The sequence below is a fragment of the Arvicanthis niloticus genome, chromosome 17 (genome assembly GCF_011762505.2).
Source record: "Arvicanthis niloticus isolate mArvNil1 chromosome 17, mArvNil1.pat.X, whole genome shotgun sequence".
Classification (NCBI taxonomy): domain Eukaryota; kingdom Metazoa; phylum Chordata; class Mammalia; order Rodentia; family Muridae; genus Arvicanthis; species Arvicanthis niloticus.
This window is the reverse complement of record NC_047674.1, coordinates 56,421,404-56,444,690: the sequence shown is the minus strand read 5'-3', so window position 1 is coordinate 56,444,690 and position 23,287 is coordinate 56,421,404. Positions and strand designations below refer to the sequence as shown.

Here is a 23,287-nt window from a genome sequence, read left to right as displayed (position 1 = left end):
GGCCAGGTTGTCCGGGGTTATGGGGCGTGGTCTCGAAGGCGCTTGCGCGAAGGCTGTTGGAGGGAGGCCCGATTCCCCTTTGTTCAGATTCGCCATTTTGCGAGGCAGCGGCAGTGGCGGCGGCGGCGGCGGCTGGAGCCTCTGATTGGGTTTCGGGGTCCGGTACTGGAGCCAATCAGCGCGGGCAGCGAACCGGGGGAGCGAGGCACGGTGAGTATGAGGAGCCAATATCCAGCGGCCCAGAGCCGGCCCCAGCGCCCCGATTGGCGGGTCTCGCTGACCACTCAGGAGAGGCCCAGGCGTCCGTCGAGCCCGGGAGTCGAGCCGAGGCTGCCCGAGCTGAGTAGCCAGCGGCCCCGGCTTGGTGTTTGTGGGGGGCCTACCGGGGCCGTCCAGCTTTGGGATGGCGCCCTGGAGCCAGGCTTTTCGGGACCTGGATCCTCTCCGGGTGCTGGTGGCAGATGCGCCGCTGGTCCCCGATCCTCGGGTCCCCGGAGGTCAGGTGGCTGACCGTCCAGCCACGGGCCGTGGCGGTTTCCCCACGTAGTTCCAGCCTCATCCTACGGCCTGTTCTTGTGTCCCCGCGTTCCGGGCCCCGACGAGGCCCACGTACCCTTGAGCTCTGCGCAGTTGGGACTACAGATCCGGAGCGAGGCTAGGCGGAGACGCGCGGCGCGGCCTCCAAGACCCACCCCGGGGCCGTTGGCGCGCCCCTCCTCTCGGCCCGCCACCGGGGCTCCGGGCCGGCGCCGTTACCACCCCTTTCTGGCTCGTCATTTCCTCCCCGCTCTGTCTGCGGTGTCGGCACACCTCGGTGCTGGAGCCCAACCAAGCGCTCTTCCTCTTTTTGCTCCATGTCTCGGTGTTAGAAGCCTTGATGTTGCAGAACTGATAACCTTGTGCATTCTTAATGATTGGGGGCACACATCTCGCTGTTCTGTTATCCATGTCTTCTCCCTTGATCTTTCTCCCATGCTCTCTGGTTTTGTTTTCCTTTAATCTTTTTGTGACAGTCTCCACTGAATAGCTCAGCCCACTCCTGTCTATTAATACACTTTGAAATCCCGCGCGAACGTTTTCTTAACTGATGCTGTAAAACTTAACACTTAATGCCTAGATTTTCTTTTCCTCTTCGGGCGACAGGAAGTCTTCAAAGGGCTGCTAGCTATTAGTCTTTGGCGGGCATCACTAAAGTGCTGCAAGGGGGAGAGGAGCCATGCCTGCTCTGTGGAGATTGACTGTTGTTAGTGTTTCATAGGGGTCTAATCCAGTACAGAGGAGTGCTGTTTGCATGAGGAAGCCTATTTTCATCGCCACACTTTTGATTGGGTGTTGGAGGATAGACTTGTGAAAAGAATGACTGGAACAGATAGTGCATTGGACGCAGAGAAGGCCAGTAGTACTGAGTTTAGGCGGGAAAGTCCAGTTTGTAAAAACCTTGGCAGATCTTACAAAGGCATTCTTGAAAACAGTTTTGACTGGAAGTTAAAAGTGATCTAGAGTGGATTACTCCCATAACCTTGGGGGGAAAGGTTGCTGACCTGAGGATTCTTTCTACCCCATAATAATAGCTGGATTTTTTTTCTTTAAAGGAAGAAAACATTTTCTACCTGGGAGAGGGAAATTATTTTTTACTCAGGTGAAGCGGGAGCGGATTTTCTGTGTGTGGTTTCTTGAGTCCCATTTGCCGAACTCACAGTCAGGTGGACTGTGGGTGTGAGAAAACAAATCCAATGTGCCTTCCAAGCCAAAACGGGTTGTATTTACATTTTTCTTTAAATTGTTTTCTAAATTCTAGTTTGTTTTCTTTCTTTCTTTCTTTCTTTCTTTCTTTCTTTCTTTCTTTCTTTCCTTTTTTTTTATTGCTATAAGCACCACACCAAAAGCAACTTGGGAGGTGTATTTCATTTTCCACCATGAAGGAAAGTAAAGACCAGACTCAAGCAGAAGCCAAAAAGGGAAAGGGTGCTGTTTACTGGCATGTTCTTCATGGCTTTCACAGCCTTAAGCGTGGGTCTCTTTCGATAGCACCGATAGGTTTGTGCCTTCCCACATTGAAGAAAATGCCCCAGAAGCTTGCCTGCTGGTCAGTCTTAAGGAGGCATTTAATCAATTGATGCTTCCTCATACTGGAAGACCCTCGCTTACGCCAAGTTGACAAACTAGTCAGCACAACTTCTCACATTTGCAATAGTAAACGGACTGCCTCAGGACACCCTCAGGCTTTTTAAGAATATATTTGTCTCGTCTTTGGACTGGGTGTTCACACTTTGGTTGCTATTTTAAAAATGGTTGCATCTGTCCACTTCAAAACTGCCAAATGTTTTTGTGGACAAAAGGTAGTTATCCTCTGGTCACTGTGACTCTAATTCACATGACACACATTCCTAGTGTTTTCCCCAGTGGAAAAGCCTTTGTCCCCCAAACTCCATTTACTTTATTTCCCTTTAGGAGTCTAATATATATTTTTGCTCCTTTTTAGACTTAAAATCCAAGTCTTTGAAGTTAGAATCTTTCTTTTTTAATTCATGATATATTATTAGTGTAGAAAAGGAGCAAATTTGGAGCAGTCTGGTGTCTGTGATTGTCAAGTCAGGTGGACTGGTGATCATATGCTCATTGTAGTAGCACTTCTGGGCATTTCAGCTTTTGAATCTCTGTAGATTAACTTTCTAGGTGCTGGCCAACTGCTCTGGGACATGTAAATGGGCAGGAATGCTATGGAGAGAGAATGTCTCAGGCCAGAGTGAATCCGTTCTCATTCATAGTCTCACTTTTAAAAACACATTCACAAGTTTGTAGAAGAGCTAGACAGACTAAATCCAGCTGGCTCAATTCTGTCATAAACTTGGGCAAAGAAATCTTGAGGAAAGGAAGTGTGTCACAGTTCTGCTTGCTGAGGTTGACGAAGGAAGGAGCATGTAGCACTGGAGCCAAGAAGCAGGCACCATGAGCAGCCTGAGGGTTGCACGCCAAGCTCTGTCACTCCTTGTCAATGCAGAATGACTGCTGGATTTGAAGCTGCCTTCTTTTTTACCCTCAAAGCACAGTAGGTCTCAATGGCCTGAGAGTGGAACATTTGTTTCAGCAAAATAAATAAATTAGATCCAAATGTTCCTTACAGTCATTCCAGCCCTCATACCCACTCCAAGCTCCATTCTGCATTTAATCTGATACGATGCAGGTTTAGGAAATTTAGCCAAGAAGAAAGCTTTATAAGAAAGAGTCTTGGGACTAGTGGAAGTGTTGAAATACAACGGATGTTAATATCTTTTTTTCTTTTTTTACATCAAAATATAATCATTGTATATGTATGTATTTTGGTGACTTTTTAAAGCTCTCCACACCTGTACAGTCTCCACTTGAGGAAATTTGGTCATCTCTAGAACAGCACCTCCATTCAGTTTCCCCACCTCCCTCCCTCAGGCTCAAGGAATTCACATTTGCTTTCTGTGGAGGCTACTGTTATCAGAAGTTCTTATCATGGGGACATGCTTCTTTATATTGTAGCCTCAGTTTGTTAGTCTGGAGACAGATACATTGTTAGACACAAGGTAAAATTTGGGAACATTGGGTGGACTATGATAATGTAGGCTTTTAATCCCAGCACTCAGAAGGCAGAATCAGGTGGATCTCTTAAGTTTGAGGGCAGCCTGGACCATGCAGCCACCTGTCAATACCCTCAAGCGCCCTCACCCCAAATAAGGGAAACATTAGTTTCCCTAATGGAGCCACTTAGTTTGGCTGATTTTCCATATTGGACCTGGAGTCTCAAGAACCAGCTCAGTTAACTGGCTCAAAAAGGCTGGTGTAAAAATCTGTAAACATAGCCAACTTTTCAGTTGAGGAGATTAGTATTCAGATTATAGAAAGAGCTCAGAAATTACAAAATAATGTAAGCATTAAACAAGCAAATAGATTAGACAGTTCTCAAAAGAATACAAATGGCCTGTAGATGTGTTTAAAAAATAACATGCTGAGCCATCAGGAAAATGCAGATCAAAACTACACTGTAATTCCTCCTCACACCAGTCAGAGTAGCTGTCATCAAGAAAATAGAGTGCCGGTGAGGATGGGAAAAGCTCTTAAACATTATGGGTTGGAATAGAAGTCAGTTCTGCCCCTCTCAAGTTTTTGGAAATTGGTGTATTAGTCATAGTTCTCCAGGAATAGAACAGAGACTGACTGTATGTGTGATTAAGGTTCCTTATAAGTAATCCAATTAGTCCATCAGTGGCTTTCTACCAACAGAAAGGCCAAGAATCTAGTCGTTCAGTTCATTAGGCTGGATATTTTGATTTCAGCTGGTCTTCAGTATATGCCAGAATCTAGAAGTACAGCTGTACAGCTGGTGAAGGAATGAACTTGCCAGCAAGGGCAAGCAGGCAAAGGGCAAACACTTCTTCCAGTTCCTTTATATGGACTGCCACCAGGTGTAGCCAAATTAAAGGTAGGCCTTACTGTATCAAATGATTTAACTTAAAAAAAATTCCTCACAGGTGTGTCCAGCTGCTGGGTTTTAGCTAAGACCAGATGTATCAAGTTGACACCAAGAAAAGCCATCACATTGTAGACACCCCCCCCCCCCCCCAAAAAAAAAAAAAAACCAAACAAACCCTCCACTATGTGATCTTGCTTTACTGTCTTGGGTGTATACCTGAGGAAACTAGAGTCAACACATACCAAAGGTGCAGCACTCCATTGCTGTGCCTTCACCACCAAGTTAGGGAATCTGTAGGTACCAGTCAGTGATGAACTGGTAAAGAAAAACTGTGTGTGCTCAATGGATTACACATTATGTTGTTTGTAGGGAAATGGATCGTACTGGAGCTTTGTAGTAAGGGAAAGAAGATATACTCAGAAATAAAAATACCAAATACAGTCTCTCAAATACATAATCTAAGACAAAAAGGGGGATTATTTGTAAAGTGAAAAATGGGGTCAGAGTAGTTCAGACAAGTTATGTATATTGTAAAAACATACAAATACAAACCATTGTTATATAAAGTGAACACATGCTAGTAAAAAGTAGCAATCAAGTTTGCATACATTGCTCATGAGGTAGTGATTCAATTTAGTTATGTTGCCATTCATATTACCTTCCCTTTGTAAGTCTGTAAGTTCAAGTCAGAGGCAGAAACTCCTCTGTATTGAGTAGTCCATTGGGGCCCACAGTCCAGGCACAGTGGTCTACTCTGTACTGAGTAGTCCATTGGGGCCCACAGTCCAGGCACAGTGGTCTATTTGGGTTATGGGTGATGAGCCTGATCATTATTTCTGTTGAATATTTCCCCTTCATTGTAATGTAGCAGTTTCCAGACAGTGAAGCTGAAAGAATGTTTTGAATATCCATGTACTTACTAATTAGACTCTATAATTACCATCTGCCAAATTAAATGCTGGTCCATCTCTTCACAAACTCATTTTATTTTTTATTACTATAAGAGTAAGTTACTACTGGGGGGAAACACTTAAGATATAGACCCAGAAAAGAACACTGTCTCACCCAAGTACCGAGGACTGATCAATTCCCACCTTGCTTGGCTTGGGAGATAAGACAAGGTCAGGCTTTTCCAGTGTGGTGTGACACTAAAGGATATGAACTTTATGAGTAGGGCCGAATTGGCCCTGGAAGTAAGTCTTAAGAATTGACAAATGGGGTTTTGTGAAATTAAAATTTAGCAAAGTAAATAGCCTCTAGAATCTCAGTTTTTGCCAGGATACCATTAGTGTGTTGGTCTGTTGAAGAAAACCACTCATCCTCAGGGTAACTACCCTCCTTTAAGACAAGGTCTCTCATTGTTTTGAGGCTCACCAATTAGGCTGAACTAGAGGCCCAAAAGTCGTGCTGTCTCAGCCTTCCCAGCTCTGGCCTTATAAACTGACAAGCACACCTAGTGTTACAGGCATTTTGAGATCAAGCTTAGATCCTGCTCGTGAGGCAAGTACTTTCCCAGCTGAGCCATCTTCCCAGAACAGCAAACATTAACACCAGAAGACTAAAACTGCCAGTCAGATGGGCTCTGCAGTTCTCAGAAGGACACAAAAGGAAGGGCCAGCATTTCCTTAGCCACTGGGGCCATGCAACTCAAGACTTACCCGCCCCACCTTCCTACCCAAGTCAAAACAGCTCTCATCTAGAAACTAAAGACCAACAAATGCTGTGAGGATGTAGGGTGGGGAGTCTTAGTTATTCACACTGCTGAGGATGTAGGGTAGAGGAGTCTTAGTTATTCACACTGCTGAGGATGTAGGGTAGAGGAGTCTTAGTTATTCACACTGCTGGTTTGGTTGTACTCAAAGAATTCTGTGCTATGTCAGAAGCACTTTACTCTATGCAAAGCAACAAGGAAGTAGAACCTACCTAGATGTTTTATCAACAGAATGGATAATGCAAATGCCATGCATATGTAAAATGGAATTTTATACAGCCATAAAAATGAAATTTGCAAGAAAAACAAATCTGGAAAGTTTTAGGTGATGGATGTTCTTGGTTGTCAACTTGACCACATATAGGCTTAACTAAAACCCAAGGAGCTGGGTATACCTGTGAAGAATTTTTTTGATTGGAATCATTTGAAGTAGTAGGAAGACACATCTTTAATCCAGATCTTTTGAGGTAGGAAGATCTGTCTTTATTTTGGGCCATACCTTCTGCTGGTGCCAACTTATATAAAGGACTTGGAAGAAAGAAACTTTCTCACTGGGTCTTGGCCTGCTTGCTCTTGCCTTCACTGGCATAAGGCCTACTTCTTCAGGTTCCTGACCTATACTGAAGGCCAGTTGAGACATCAACCTCGTGGATGAACAATTACTGGATTCTTGGACTTTGTGTTGGTAGACAGTCGATGTTGAACTAGCTCGACCACAGCCTGTAAGCCAGTCTAACCTTTTCCACATAGACACATATGTGGATTTATTCTATTCTGTTCCTTCAGTGAACCCTAACTAATGCATGTTACATTTTAGCAAGATAAGTCAGACTCTTTTAACACATACAGGCCATCCTAGCTTTACTTCTGTGGTAGTGGGTGAGTAGATGTTTGTGTGGATAGAGATTATATACCTAAAAATGGTGCCACAATATGGACAGAAAATATTTTGAAGAAAGTATAGTAGAATATAAAAGAAGTTTTATATCTCAGTGTTTAGGCACACACTTGAATATTGTTATTTGTGTGTCAACTTGACACAAACTGGAGTTATCACAGAGAAAGGAGCTTCAGTTGAGAAAAATGCCTCCATGAGATCCAGCTGTAAGGCATTTTCTCAATTAGTGATCAAGTGTGGGAGGGCCCATTGTGGGTGGTACCATCCCTGGGCTGGTAATCTTGATACTATAAGAAAGCAAGCTGAGCAAGCCAGGGGAAGCAAGCCAGTAAGTAACATCCCTCCATGGCCTCTGCATCAGCTCCTGCTTCCTGACCTGCTTGAGTTCCAGTCCTGACTTCCTTTGGTGATGAACAGCAGTGTGGAAAGTGTAAGCTGAATAAACCTCTTCCTCCCCAACTTGCTTCTTGGTCATGATGTTTGTACAGGAATAGAAACCCTAAGACAGTACCTTTTAGTTTCTAAGAAATAACCTGAAGTAATCAACCAAGAAAATGTTCATTTGGGTTCACTGTTTAGGCTTTGCTGCATGGTAAATATGCAAAGAATAGTATACATGAGATTTGGTGCTAAACCAGGTTTTGAATGCCCCGTTTGGGTATTGGCACACCACGTGGAAACAGGCTGTGCTTTACCAAGTTTTAAATGCCTGCTATTATTGATGCCATTTCATTGCAGTCACTAGCCTGGACTATAGCACAGTTCCCAAAACTTTGCTAGTGTTCCTACTTAGTGCTACTTAATGGAGTTTGAAACAGGGTCTCACTATGTAGCCCTGGCTGGCCTGAAGTGAACTCCCAGTAGAGACTTGAACTCAGATCTATCTGCTGAGTTTAAGCCTGCATCACTGTACACAGGAAATTGGGGGGGGGTGTTTTGTTTATAATAGACATGATTCTGTAAGGTGGAGTTCGTTTACAGGCAAAGTTTCTCTCACTCAAGCATAGGTTTTCCTGAACTTATTGTGTAGCCCAGGCTGGCCTGACACAGGTGGTTCTCATCTTCTGTTTGCCAAGTGCTGCGACTATAAACATAAGACACCCCAGGCCCAGGTAGACTGGAAATTTTGACAAGCAAAATATTTGAACTACTTAGTAACAAACCTCTAGCCTGAGGTCGTTTGTTACATATGTGGCTCAAGAGAGTAGCATGTTTGGACCCACATGTTTATACAAATTCTCTGATGTAGACCTGCTGCCTTGAAAGTAGGCCTTGCAACAAGAGATGGTCTGACAGTGCTTGTAAGTGTTATTCTGGCAATATTGAAAGGTTATTGATAATTTTATTATCTTAACTGGGTAAGAAACAGGAAATAAGTAAAGCACACCTGGGCTTGTCTTTGAGGATGTTGTTTATAGGAGCGTCACATCCTGAGGGTTCTGATCTGGGTTGATTTATATGATATCATTATTGGTAAGTGGGGCCTAGTTAGAGGTGGGTTACTGAGAGGAGTGTTTGTTATTGGGGACTAGATCTTACCCTAGCCACTTGGAGTATTCATTCTCTATGTCCTGGCCACCATGGTGTGAACATGTACTTTTCAAACCCCACACATCCTCACAGTTAAAGTGAAAATTAAATACTGTGGCTTGTTTGTTGGTTAGTCTCTGAGGGAATTGGTTTGTGTAGCCCAAACTGACTCAAACTTTCAGCATCCTCCCTCAGCCTCTCCAGTGCTGGTATTGCAGATACCCACTACTAGCCTGATTTTTTTTTTTTTTTTTTTTTTTTTAAAGACTGTGCTATATAGTCCTCTTTTATTTAAAAAACAAAAACAAAATAACCCAAGAGAATATATGAGCATCTCCCACTGGAGTTCTTTTATATTGTAAATACTGCAAATAAGTATGTATGTATGCATGCATGCATGTATAAGAAGTATCAGAAGAGAGCCTTTACTGATTGGCTCATTTTAGGTTTTTTTCCTTCCCTTTTTAATAGGAGTTCCTACCTGGCAGCTGCCTGGGATCTGTAGAGTGAAGCTTCAGGACTCTTAACGTGGCCGGATCATGGAGCAGTATACGACAAACAGCAACAGTTCCACAGAGCAGATCGTGGTGCAGGCCGGCCAGATTCAGCAGCAGGTATGAGAGCAAGTGCACTTCAGCCATCACAGCACCACAGAGTGATGGAGCAGCGGGACTGTTTGTAGTTCTTCTGTGGAAGGACTTAGACCCAGTCAGACCTTAGGAAGTCCCCTGTCTCATGACTTCATAGCTCCTGTCTCATGCACTATGAATCAGTCTGTTGCCACCTGGTACTTGTTCTTCCTGAAAATCACTTGAAAAGAAGATTAGATGACCCTCCTGTAGCTCATTGAAATGATACCTGCCCTGCTTTTCTCTGCTTGTTTCCTTTGTTTTATGCTTACTTGTGATAAAGTAAGAATTTGGCCACAGCAGACAATTGTCAGATTCCAACCAGTCTGTTCAGAGTTAATTCTGAACAGTTGTGGTTTAATAATAAAATAATATTTGGGTGTTACTCTGCAGCTAAGTACATACTGAAAAGGAGTGCCTGCCACTGCCTTCTTCCACAGTGAAGTTGGTCAGATGTTTGAATTAATGCACAGACACCATTTTTTGATGCTTTTACCTGGGTTTATGTTAGTGAATCTCTCCCCGCCCCTACTCCTGGACTTTGGAGGGAAAGACATTGTTTCTATTTGATTATAGGCCAAGACTGTTGTTCTTAGCGTGTTTTCTCCTGAGAACAGAGGTTCACTATACAGAATAGCAGAGAGGGTGAAGGGAGTAGTGATGGTGAGTTCCAAGCCACTGATGGGGGAAATGGGCTGAGCATGGTGGCTGCCTGTCCACACTATGCTGTCGTACTGGCAGCTTCCTGAAGTGCCTTGGAGGGGCCTTCCAACTATGGGCAGAGCCTTGTTAGTGGGTCTTTCTTCTGTGAGGACTTCCCCAGGAAATAAGGTTGACTTTCTGGAAACATTGCGTCTGAGCAGTCAGTTGGATAGGAATAAATCTTCATTTGGGCATGTAAAAGCAGTAGACTCTGCAAGCCGGCATCTGGATCAAGTCACCGTGGCTAGTTCCTTCACAGGGACGCATTAAAGCCCCAGAAACTCTTCACTGTAGTTTCAAGGCTTTAAAACCTGGTAGTTTTGTTCTTGTGACCCTAAGGAAATAAAGTTCCTTTAACATATATGTCTAGCCGAAGGGGAAAATTCCTAGGGAGGACTGCATTATAAATCTTTGTATTTAAAGTCATAGAAATATGTTGTGAGGTCTACTCTAGGGACAGCTCTTGCAGCATGACAGCTTGAATATAGGAGTCCACACTTTGAAAGTTCCTGTGTGGGATGAGGTGCTTTAGAGACACCCCTCCGTCTCCCTCAGTGATCTGCTGTCTTGAGCTGCACATTTCCATCCTGATACATTTCAAGTTCTTCCTCTTCCTGTTCTCAGCAGCAGGGTGGTGTCACTGCTGTCCAGCTGCAGACTGAGGCCCAGGTGGCATCCGCCTCAGGCCAGCAAGTCCAGACCCTCCAGGTAGTGGTGCCCTCTCTGATTCTCTGTGAGCGCTGCATGAACACTGCCTGTCTGCTGCTGTTTGTGTTCGGATCTCAGATTGAATGGCAAAGCCGCATGCCTTTTGTGCTGCTAACCTGTCTCTGAGGCCAATATGCCAGTGTCCCATGCCAAGACATGTAGTGATTGCTATGTCTGTTTTCTCAGAAGTGTGCACTAAGTATGTTGCTTTAGAAAGACTGGGAAGCAAGCAACAGGAATAAATTCTACAGGTGGCTTCAGATCTTACTCAGTCCTCAGCTCCCAATCCAGGCATAGGTCAGAGTTTCATGAATTGTGTTACACTGGAGAAGGGGGTGCACACATGGGGAGACTCGGCTACACTGTTTTGTTTTTGCTAAATGTGCAACTTGACTACAGAACAGCCATTGCACTAAGCAAAGTTTATCTGAGAATCACATACCTCTCATGTCTCATTACAAGCTCTGGACAGATGATTGCATATCTCTAAGTGGCAGCATAGGACATAGTGATGATACATGTATATTGTCCAGCAGTTGGGATATGAAGGCAGGAGGAATGAGAGTTTGAGACGAAGCAAAAAGCTATTACTGGTTACATTGATATGCTTTAAAAAAAAAAAAAAAAACAAACCTGGAGCTAACCAATGCTGTTCTTCAGTATTATGTATGCTCGTTAACTATCTAAATTCCTGTGAAAAAGAGGAACAGCCTTGGTCTTCTCTGGGTTCATTAAAGAAGTAAAGGCTTTGAGAAACTGGCAAGACTCTGTAGCTGCCCACTGTCTTCCTCTGTTGAATTGGACTGACTCAGGGCCTCCATAGTCAGCTGGCATCTCACTTTATTGGGAATGTTACTGAGACTCTCCTGCAGGCCACCACCTTTCCCTGTAAGTCACTGGGTCTCAATATTGCAGCCCTTTAATACAGTTCCTCAAAGTGTGACCCACAACCATAACATTCTTTTCATTGCTACTTCATGAAGGTAATTTTGCTACTGTTACAAATTATAATGTAAATATCCGTGTTTTCTGATGGTCTTAGGCAACCCCTGTGAGAGGATCTTTCGGCCCCCAAAGGGTTGTGACCCACCCATTGAGAACCATTGCTGTAAGCACTTAACCCTCTCAGCCTGTCCCAACCCTGACACTTAGTAGTGTTTGGTGATGGCACACGACCAATTCTACACATATATTAAAATAAAAGAAGTTTGTTTTCTCTTCCTGCACAGTTTGAGTATGGGGAGAGCAGCAGCTCTCTGTTCTGCTTGCTTCATCTTTTTAATACATGAAACGGTGTCTGGGATTGTCATTAACCACTGTGTGAATGGGAATGTACCATGCTCTTAACTGTGTGGCTTGTTGTCTCATGCATGAGTCCTTGTGATCATTTGTTGTAGACACATGAGCTCCTCAGTCTCAAATCCTTTATCGCATGCATATGTAGCATATTAGTGTGGGAGGGGCTGGGGAGGGCAGGTGATGGATAACCAGAAAATAAAGTGGTTTTAAATTCGTGTCAACTTTGGGGACTGAAGCAATGGCTCAGTGTGCCCCATTTGCTATGCAAGTGTGAAGGCCTAAGTTTAGGTCCATCGAAGTCATTTAAATATGTAGGTTTGTCCTGTAACCCCAGCATTAGGAGGCAGAAGCAGGCAGAACCTGTGACTGGCTGGCTGTCCTTGTGGCAGGGAGCTCCAGGAGACTGTCTCAAAACAAGGCAGCATGTGGTAGAAGATGACATCCAATGTCAGCTTCTGGCTTCCGCTTTGACACCAAGAACTTCTTCCGGTGCGCTAGAACACCACAGCTGGGTCAGCTTACTTAGATCTAGAACACCACAGCTGGGTCAGCTTACTTAGATCTAGAACACCACAGCTGGGTCAGCTTACTTAGATCTAGATTGCACTAAAGAGAAATGGAAGGAACGGGGGCTTCTGTGAGTCTCATCGTGTTAGAAGAATTCAAATAGTTTTTTCTCCTACTCCGCAGTAAGGCTCCTGATCACATTTCCTAACACAGCACACAAAAGCATTGGTGTAGCAAAGGGAATCGATGGAGACTTAAGAGGAGAGAGTAAATAGGTCGTAAAGTCTGCAAAGTCCTGTGTTTCTCAGGGACAACCCTGAGGCTGGGCTGGTGGCTCTGATGGAGAGTAGAGGAGAGCCTCACACACCTTACACACCTAGGATACAGGAACTGCACAGGGGGTTGATGCTGTTGGAATTGACTTCTGCTGGGACTAAGGACAAGTGTGCCAGTCGGTTCTCTTAACACATTTTCCTTCAAGCAAAGACATACTCTCCAAGAGAGTTTGGGATTTGTCCTGTTACTCCTCTATCCAAAGCAGCTTCTGTCTGGCCTCTGAAAGGCATTCTTGAGTTTTCACACTGGGGTTCAAGGTTTGACTGAGCATTTGCATTGCTTCCTTTCCAGAGTGTCTGTTGATGCGGAAGACTTGAAAAGTGGACGCTCTATTTACACACAATAGCTGTCTGATTTCAGGGTTTCATTGCTTCTGATAATTAAAACAACCATGTAAATATTTACTATGCAGTTTGAAAGACTCTACCTTAATGATCACAGACTGGCTGGAAAATGTTTCTGACCACTCTTAGCTTTGTTTTTTTTTGAAAAGGAGGTCTCATCCGGCTTACCTGGAACTCGCTGCAGCCCATTCTGTCCTAAAACCCATGCTGCTCCTGCCTCAGCTTCCTGTGCACAAGTCTTTAGTGGTAGACTCTAAGCAGCAGCCATTCCTGGAATCCTCAGAGTAGATTAGAAATAAATATTTCGCTTTTTCTCGAGGCCCTGGAGGAAGCTTCAAGCGGGCTTTCAGAACTCTTCCTGTCTAGGATGTAAAGCTAGGGCTGCCTTCTGTTCACTTCTCAGCCCCGCCCCTCTCTCTCTCCACTGCCGGGCTTGAGGAGCACCTTGAGCATGCAAACAGTCCTGGTAACTTGGCTGCTTTCTTGGATTCAGCCTGTGTTTGCTGATGAATGCCTTACATCTATTGGGATTTCCCAGACTCTATATAGGTTCTGTTATATTTGACCTTTGAATAGCCAGCTTGGCACTTGATCAAAAATAATCAGAAGTATCTGAAGAACGTAAGACTTACTTTTCTTGGCTCTGTAGAGATGGTTCAATAGTTAAGAGTGCATATTGCTGCTGCAGACGGTCTCATTTCAGTCAGCACCATGTCACACAGCTCTTAATCACCTGTAAGTCAAGCTTTAGGGGATCTGATGTCTCGCTCTCTGTAGCATGTGCACTAACCTACAGACAGACAGACAGACACACACACACACACATACACAAACAGGGAGGAAGAGAGGGAGGCAGGGAGAGAATATGAATATTAGAGTTTAAAAACACTATCTCAGGCCAGGATTTAATCTCTGCACTTGGAAGCAAAGGCAGGGTATCTGAGTTCAAGGCCAGCTAGTGCTAGAGTCCCTGGTGGGGAGGCGGATGACTGACTTTCCTAAATCTGCCTTGCCTCCCCTCTTCCAGGCAGCAAAATAGTTGCAGTGACTGATTGTCTTAGTGAAGCTGCTTGTGTTTTACACTATTTCATTGTTATTTTATTTCTTTCTAGGTCCAGGGGCAGCCATTAATGGTGCAAGTCAGTGGAGGCCAGCTTATTACATCAACTGGCCAACCCATCATGGTACAGGCTGTGCCTGGTGGACAAGGCCAAACTATCATGCAAGTACCTGTGTCTGGAACACAAGGTTTACAGCAGGTGAGTGGTATTGTTTAAGTATTTAGGTTGTACATCAGAGTAGAAGTCTGGTATGAGTGTGGATGGTGTATATATTCATATGTGTACAGGTTTGTACATACATGTGGAGGCCAGGTGTCTCCACCTTAGTTTTTGAGACAAGGTCTTTTATGAACTGGGTAGTTGGGACTCCCCTGGTATCTGCCACACCCATGCCCGTCCTCTGCTCCAGGGCTGCAGATGTAACTCATCCTGCCATGAATTCCTGTGGATGCCAAGGCTCCATCAGACCCTTGTGCTGTGCACCACATGCCTTACCTCTGAGCTGTTTCCCTAGCCTCAAGCAGACATTCTGAAGAAGAAATTGCTGCAAAACAAAAAAACCCAAAAGCCAAAACCCAGCTGCCTTTTCTTGAGTCCTACCCCTTATTTTGCGCTTAGCCTTCGTGCTTTTGTTGTACTGTAATACATAACAGGAGCACAGTAATGTGGTCCTTGCTACCTGAAACCCAGGAGCAAAACACTCCAGGTGAAACAGATGCATTTGCTGACCTACAGTTTTAATTTACTTATGAGTTAAGTAGTAGTTGAGTCCTTAAGAAAACTTGGGCAATGTGTAGCCCAACAGAAAGGTCTAGAGATGTCTCTAAGACACAGGGCCATTGGCCTGCTTCCTTCCCTTTTCCTCCCACCTCCAGTCTGTCAGCTGGAGAGTGGTGTGGACTTGAGGCTCCTGGCACATCCTTCAGGCTTCTAGATCTGGGAATGCTCCAGACGGTCAAAGGAGCAGTGACAGATGATTGCAAAGCCAGTGAGAAGGAAGGTGGGGTCTCGGGCTTGGGGTGCGGTGAGGCCAGACTTCCTTTAAGTAGCTGGGTACCCTGGCTTGGGTTAGGCGTATTCTAGAATATAAAGTACTAGAAATTTTGAGTTGTGGGGCCTTCCTAAAATGTGTTCTCGTCAAATCTTTTAAAGATTTATATCCTGTACTCAAGAAAATAGGATTTTGTTCCTTGAGCAAAGCGTTAAGGCTTTTCGTTTTGTCAAACTACAAGATTTCAAAGAAAAATATTAAAACTTGTCAGGATTCTGATGATCCTCCAGATAAGTGATTACCACACAGGATCTCTTGCTTTCCATCTTTGTAGTGTGAGATTTGGCGCTCTACAACCTGCAGGGTAGAGGTAGGAAGAGCTAGTGAACACTAACGGCAGTGCTGAGGGAAGTGACGGATTTGGAACCTTGTCTCTCTTGGCTGCTGTGGAACACTGTATCCCAGGGGCTGTTGGCTTACAGCAAGAAGCATTTTGTATTAGTCCCTTTTCTGCTGACTCGCAGTTTAAGGGTGCTGGTTCAGCATGGTGGGGAACAGATGGCAGCAGGAGGCAGAGTGACAGATGCTGCTTGCTGTTCTTCTGTCTCCTTTCTTAGTTCGGGACCCCAGCTCGGAGGATGCCACTTCTGTTCATCTAATCTAGAGACTCCTTTAACAGACAAGCCTGGTGTTTGTTTTCATGTGATTTTATATCCAATCAAGTGGATATAATCTCTGTGACTCAATCTCTGTGACTCAGGAGTCTTGACAGCTGATCCCTGTCTATCAAGGACCTAATCAAAGCGTTCCCTTGGCTACCATCAGCCTGACATTTATGTTGCAAAGAATATATTTTAAAAGTTGTTTTATTTATTCATTTATACAGCATTTTGGAGTATGTTTAAGTAGATAAATATACTTAACCATGCCACCAACAAATATTTCTTAAAGGGAAACTTTTATGTCCCTAAGACTAGCCTTGAATTCCTGATAATCCTGCCTCTGCCTCCCAAGTTGTGGAATTACAGGCACATTTCTCCTGCTATTTCCTGGTCTCGAGTGGAATTTATTCAGCTAATTTTCAGAAACCAGAGTGAGGCTGGAGAGATGGCTTGTCCGTTGAGAACACTAGCCTTTCTACTAGAGGGCCCAGATTTGATTTTCAGCACCACCTGGTGGTCACAGCCATCTGTAACTCTAGTTCCAAGGGAACCAACTCCCTCTTATGTCCTCTGGACACCAGGCCCGCATATGGTGCACATACATGCAGGCAGAATACCCACACACCTAAAATAAAAGCAAAAACAAATAAGGAGTAGTGTGAATGTGGTACCAAACTTTTTGTGTTTTTTCTTTCACAGATACAGTTGGTGCCTCCTGGACAGATCCAGATCCAGGGTGGGCAGGCTGTGCAGGTGCAAGGTCAGCAGGGTCAAACCCAGCAGATCATCATTCAGCAGCCACAGACTGCAGTCACCGCTGGCCAGACGCAGGTGAGTCCACCGGCTACACTAGCATCAGTACAGCTGATGTAGAAGGATCAAACAGTGAGCCACTTGGTTCACATAGAATGTGAATATGACAAGCATCAGCAAAATGGAGTCTCCATGGGTCTCTGGCATCTGTTAAGTATGTCATTGTTTTCTATAGACACAACAACAGATTGCTGTCCAGGGACAGCAAGTGGCCCAGACTGCTGAAGGGCAGACCATTGTCTACCAGCCAGTTAATGCAGATGGCACAATTCTCCAGCAAGGTAAGCTGCCACTATTGCAGTGGCCCTTTTCAGGGCATTAGTTTTAGCCTTTGAGTACCTGAGAGGGCTTCAGAATCATTTTGAAGTCCATGAGTCCATGCCATGTTTAAACAACAACAGGATTTTCACCACATCTGCAGTGACTGCCAATTGCCACATACGACCAGCTTGATGCTACTTGGTGACTAGAGTTCCTTCCGTGTTATTGTAGGCCTCTGCATCTATTCACATAGGTGTTTACTTAGAGTCACGAGGACACCCAAAGCCTCAGTCTGGCTAAGAGGATGTAAACACCATACAGAGTGCAGAGTCGTAGAGAAGTACACCCTAGTAAGAGATGTGTGAAGACAAGGTCTTCTGTGAGAAATCTAGACTTGGCTTCAGGGAAAACATGCACAAAGTAGACTTAAATGCTTTGGAAGCTAAGTCTAGAAAGGATATCTCAGCCAGATTCTGTAGTGGTGGGTGGAAGTATAATTTATTTGGAATTGGGCCCTAGACTGTTAAACTTTTAAAAATGAACTCACATGGACTACTTACTTAGCAGAACAGAGTGAAGCAGTAGAAGATGCTTGATTTCTTCCGTGGTGTTTGTTAGTTTATCCAGGAGGGTATAGAGAGCCAGGTGGAAGGGACTAACTGTTTTCCCTTCTTTCTGTTCTGTGTACCTGTTTTTTTGTTTTGTTTTGTTTTGTTTCTGTTTTTGTTTTATGTTTTGTTTTCTTAAAGTTACAGTCCCTGTTTCAGGCATGATCACCATCCCAGCAGCCAGTTTGGCAGGGGCACAGATCGTTCAGACAGGAGCCAATACCAACACAACCAGCAGTGGACAAGGGACTGTCACTGTGACACTGCCGGTAGCAGGGAATGTGGTCAACTCAGGAGGAATGGTCATGGTAAGGAAAGTGTCCCCTGGCACTGGTGCTTTCAGCAGGGTTCTCTTGTCTTTGAGCTGCAAGTTAGTGTCTCTTGTGAAGTTGTTTATGATGGTCACTTTGGGATTTGAAGCTAACTCCACTCTTAGGCACTAGTTGTGGTCTACATCCATGGGAAGCATAGTTCATTCTGATGCCTTCCCAGTTAGCACACTAGTCTAGATGCTGGAGACACAGCAGTATGGGTGTGAACGGGCAATGTTATGGAGAATTTTCATGCTAGTAATAAGGTCTGGTCTCCTGTTCATGCAGATGGTACCAGGAGCTGGCTCTGTGCCTGCTATCCAAAGAATCCCTTTACCTGGAGCAGAGATGCTGGAAGAAGAGCCCCTATATGTGAATGCCAAACAGTATCACCGCATCCTTAAAAGGAGACAAGCACGGGCTAAGCTAGAGGCAGAAGGGAAAATTCCAAAGGAAAGAAGGGTGTGTATGCCCTAGGGGGTGCCAAACAGGAAGCAGCACAGTTCTGTATATGTGTGTTACCTTGTCCTTTGGAAACATTGGAATGCGGGAGGGTTTACTGTAAGACTGATGACAAAGTGTCTTGAAAGCAAGGGTCTTTCCCCTTTCTGTGGTAAAGAAGTCCAGAGAAGACGTGTTCTCAGGACTTCCTCTTGTCTTACAGCTGCAGTGCTCATATGTTGGTTGTGGTTTGAAATGGCAGTTGGGCTTGAGCCAAGGGAATAAGAAAGCAGCCTTCTCATTTTAAAGGAGTCCATCGGTCACATTAGCCAGCATCCAGTGACCCAGTCTAACATACTTATAGATAGCATAAAAATGACTGAACTGCCATTTGCTCAACCAAACCTCTTTGAGTTCCTGAAACAGAGGAAGGGTCAGTGTTAGGAGGGCGATAGTGATCGCTGCTGTTCCCTCCAGTTCCGTCAGCATCGCATTCTCACAGAGGTTAGATGCCAGGGCCACTGTACTGTTTTCTCCATCGTTCAGTTTTCCTGGTTCCCTGACTGATTGCACTGCCTGGGAATGATAGACTCTGCGGTAGGTCACTGCTGGATGTCACTGACAGTTGAGGATCTTACTTCTCTTGTCTAGAAATACCTCCATGAGTCTCGGCATCGGCACGCCATGGCACGGAAGCGTGGGGAAGGGGGCCGCTTCTTCTCTCCAAAAGAAAAGGACAGTCCTCACATGCAGGTAAGGACATTGAATACTTCCTTTCTCTGTTGCCAGCCTTCTGTCAGCAGCAGCCTGTCTGTCATTAGAGCACACTCTAGACAGCATGTGGTGTCGGTTGTTTAACCTCCTGTCTTTTAGGAAGCACTGAGACTTTCAACCCCATGGCCCTTTTTTCAGTTTTTTCCTGTTTAAGCAAAGGGTTTTACTTTCTTTAGTGTGCCATTAGAGTCGGTAACATGTAATATTATATGGCAGTTCCTGTGTCACACATTCTAGGAAGCTTCTATTTACTGTTGTCCAGCTGACTGGCGACCTCAGGTCTGTAGGGTAGGAGCACATCACCGTTTCTCACAGTTGGCTATGAGTTCTTGAGACCGACCTTAGGTTGCTTGCCCAAGGCCGACACTTGCACTGCTCAGTCAGCCCTGGAAGTGCAGTCCAGTCTTCCCAGTTACGCTAGAAGCTGAGGCAAGAAGATAACAAGGTGAGGCCATGCCTGGGCTAGAGGTGAACCAAGACCAGCTGATTTAGTGAGACTCATTCTCATAAAGGGCTAGTGGTGTAGCTAGCTCAGTAGTGGGGAGTGTTTGACTGGCATTTGAGGCTTTGGGTTCAAATCCTGCTTCCTCCACAAACAGACCCATCAACTGAATTCAAACCCGGGTAGTAGAATCTCATTAGTTATCACTTACATGTTTCTGAATCTATATGTCCACAATGGAGTACTTGATCATTATTCTGTTACCTAAACAGGTGGCTTGTCACCACCCAGTTATTACAGTGTAGATGGTTCAGATTCTGAAGTACTTTTGGTTCTGTTTCTGAAACATAATTTGAATCTGGTAATTGTACCCTCCTAACTGATGCCAGTCTGGCTTAGTCCTCTTTCTTGGTTTAGATTAATATATCCAACTGTTGCATTTTCCACATGTCAGGGTGGTGTTTGACAGGCATCACATCACACTTTATCCTGCCTTTGCTTTCTTAGCCCTTTTGTAAGTCTCCACCGTGGCCTGTCAGCGTGTTTCTTCATCTAGATTCATTTGTTCTTATTTGCTCTCCATTTACCCATTTATCTGTTTCTGCCTGGTCCTTGTCTTTTCAGTGTCTAGTCTGTAATGTTCTTTTCTCCATCATTTCTGTGACTATCCCTTCTCTCTGCATAGCCTAGGCTATCCTCAGTTTGGCAGTACTCTTGCCCCAGTTTCCCAAGTGCTGGGGTTCTAGGAGCGTGCCACCACAGACAGCTTTCGTCTTCCTTGCTTTAGGCCCAGCTTAGATCTGAGAGGCTCTTGAGCCTGCTCTCATCTCTCGTAGAGCTCTTTTACTCTTGGGCTTTCCTGTAATTTCATCCCTTGTCTTATAAAAACCATCTAGAGATTTTTATATATTTATTTTGTATATTTATTTATATAACCATCAAGAGATTTTTTTTTCTATTTGGTCCACATTGCGTCCTTTACTGGAGAGTTCATTACATTAAAATTGAAGGCTTTGTTCTGTTGTAGTCTGGGGGTTGGTTAGAATCCAGTTCTGAGCAAATGCTCACTGCCAGTTGAGTTCATGGATTCCTTTTGCTGGCTCACTTTACTATCAGCAGTGTGGAATTCCTTCACACTCGAGGCTCCTTCAGCTGGCCAGGGGCAGTGCCGTATCGGATACTGAAGGTTTTTTATAATCTGCCACGGCAGTCTCCAGGTTCCTCTTTCTTAGTGAAGCACACTGCAAACATCCTGACAACCCTATGTTCTTAGTGTCCGCGCACGTCTGTGATTAGGAGCTGCCAGCCGTAGGCTGTGGTGTTAGAGGCTCTCCTCATTCTCCATGTCATTCTCCATGCTGACCTCTCCATCTGCATCTTCATCTGTGGAATGCAGTACTACTGGGATTCTATTTTTGGGGATGATAAATAATGACACAAAACTACAGCGTATCATTGTGCTTGCTCTGGGGCTTTGTCCTAGCCACCCAAATACCTAAATCCTTAAGCTGTGAGAGCCAGGGACTCCTGTTGCTGGTATAAAGGATTATTGTGCTGTCTTTCTCTGTAGGATCCAAACCAAGCTGATGAAGAGGCTATGACACAGATCATCCGAGTTTCCTAACCACAGGAGGGTGGCCGAGCTGATCAGTCACAGTCCTCTCCACTGTTCCTGGAAATGGACTGACTTCCAGTGGGGCACTAACAGTCTTACTCTGCCCTCTCTCAGGACAGAAACTACTTAGCTCAGTATTACAGCTGCAGTGATGGCTGATGAACTGAAGTGGCCAGCTCTTGTCTCACCCTTTCATTGAGGACCTGTTTCAGACTGTTGGACACTGATCTTTTGCAAATTTGAATGATAAAAAGAGGTACTTGCCAGCCCAGCATTACAAACACAGCACTTAGGTTGAGTGGTAAAGCCAGCCAGTCAGCCATTGCAGTAGGGGAGAGCAGCCTTCTCAACCTGGTCCTCAGCCAAGGCAGCCACAGGCCCTGCCTCCCTGTGGAGTCTGAACAGCATCCATCCCCTGGTGGGATGGTGGGCTGCCTGATGCATAGACACTTTGCACTCCGGTGGCTCCCAAGCAAAGAAGCTTCCTGTTAGGACTCGGAGCAACAAACTGAGCTGCAGTCTTCTGACCTGTGCTGACAGGGATCTGCCCACGTGCTAGGTTGGTTTTTTTGTTTTTTGTTTTTTTTTTACTTCAGCCAAGAAAGTACAAAAAGGATATTTTGGACTCAGGATAAAAGGATAGATGGACCTAAAAGGTACATTTTTAGCTTTGACTGTGATCTGCTCATTTCTGTTAACGGCCATCTAGGTCATAGTTCATCCTGTGGCCACTTTAGAGACAGTTTAGAGAGTAGAGAACAAAACTTCACAACATCTATGCTGAAGTGTTGAGGACTTTCACAGTTGTTCTTCAACAGAGGCAAACCTAGGATATTTAATCATGGGCTTTAGGACAGCAAGTAGCAAAAGGAAGGATCTGTGCATTGCAATCCAGACAGCAAGTGCCCTGCCAGCCCGAGTGCCGCTGGAGAGCACGATTCTCCAGTGGATGGACACCAGGCATGGCTCTTAGGCTGGAGAAACCAAGTCACATTCACACTGACACCTTCTGACGTGCACTAAAAGAGAGTCCTTATTGCCTGAAGAAGCACTGTGGAGCCAGCTGTCCTGGATGCAGACTGGAGCACTGCCAGAGTGCAGAGTGGAGGAGAGACGTGTGCTTCACCCCTGCCTGGGTGCTGACCCAAAGGGTGAATGTTCTTCCCATGGCAGCTGATTCTTTGGTGCCAGTTTCCACTTGTTTTCTCCTTTCTCTGTAGGCCTTGCAGCAAGGTTTGCTCACTGCATCAGTGCTGTAGGGACCAACTACAGCCTGTGAGGATTCCTGCAGGGTCAGGAATTGGGCCTCAGAAATGTGTTTTCTGGACAAGCACTCTACCACTGAGCCACACACACACATGCCCCAGCCCCGTAGATGCTGAGGCCTGGAAGAAAAGACCAACGATGATACATCAGAAGAGTTGGCTGCCTTCTCTGCGATCAAAGTCAAACGCAGCCATTCTAAAGACTAAAATACTAGTCAAGTCTAAAGACTGGCTCTTTGACTTTGTTCTGTGTTAAAGATGGGAAAGACCTTATGAAGAAATATCATGGGGAAACTAGTTTAATTGGAGAAGCATGAAGTAAGCCATCTCTTCCTACTCCCAGGAATCTTGCCATTTCTTCTGGCTTCCAGAGGTCAGAGGGGGCTGATTATTTTTTAGTAAACTCACTACAAACTTCTGGCTCTTCACATGAGCTTCCAGATGTTACTGAAAACCATGAGGAATTTCTACCTTTGAGATGGAGAGGATTCTAAGGGGGGGCTTCAGGGATTCCTCAGACTTAACTGTAGTGCTTCAGCCAGCAATTGTAGAGTGCTATTTATTTGTGTCTGTAAGTTTGTACATAACCCTAACCTCCTATTGTTGCTGAGTTTCATTTTGAGGAAGGCAAGTTTGAGTTTTCTTTCCTTTGATGCAGATGCTTGGGTTTCCATTTTGTGACTGCATTGCAGTTGCCTCCTGTCCCTGTCTCTGGTCATTCTAACTCTGGCACAGCGTAGGACTAACAGAGGCCTGGGGGGCTGACTTGGATTTATTTTTGTTTGTTTATTTGTTTAACTTAGTTCTTTTTACTTGTTTGTTCTTGTGATTGTAGTGATGGCTTCAAAGATACAGAGTAAGTGGAGGAGTGGGCTGCTGGTCTACTGGGCACTCTACTTCCTGTTGCAGGAAAACTAAATGTATATATTTTAATCGCA

At 44.8% G+C, this 23,287-nt stretch overlaps 1 protein-coding gene across 11 annotated transcripts; it reads left to right on the top strand.

Moving 5' to 3' along the window:
• Positions 1–42: 42 nt before the first annotated feature.
• Positions 43–22,837, top strand: Nfya (nuclear transcription factor Y subunit alpha). Of its 11 annotated transcripts, none has more exons than XM_076915367.1 (10): positions 43–210; positions 9,052–9,194; positions 10,539–10,619; positions 14,218–14,364; positions 16,519–16,650; positions 16,808–16,913; positions 17,661–17,809; positions 18,101–18,274; positions 18,905–19,006; positions 21,040–22,837. In XM_076915367.1, exons 2-10 carry the CDS (start codon positions 9,120–9,122, stop codon positions 21,091–21,093), a joined length of 1,020 nt encoding a protein of 339 aa, XP_076771482.1. In that variant the 5' UTR covers positions 43–210; positions 9,052–9,119; the 3' UTR covers positions 21,094–22,837. The 11 variants fall into 11 exon arrangements, with proteins under 11 accessions (XP_076771482.1, XP_076771480.1, XP_076771481.1 ...); XM_076915365.1 differs by having other exon boundaries at positions 10,539–10,622; XM_076915366.1 differs by having other exon boundaries at positions 10,536–10,619.
• Positions 22,838–23,287: the final 450 nt, after the last annotated feature.

Bases quoted from the DNA above. Each gene is read 5' to 3' on its own strand.
- Nfya (XM_034521229.2), top strand. From the start codon at position 9,120: ATGGAGCAGTATACGACAAACAGCAACAGTTCCACAGAGCAGATCGTG. The intron at 14,365-16,518 runs GTGAGTGGTATT...TTTCTTTCACAG, and splicing joins GAACACAAGGTTTACAGCAG to ATACAGTTGGTGCCTCCTGG. The intron at 18,275-18,904 runs GTGTGTATGCCC...TCTCTTGTCTAG, and splicing joins AAATTCCAAAGGAAAGAAGG to AAATACCTCCATGAGTCTCG.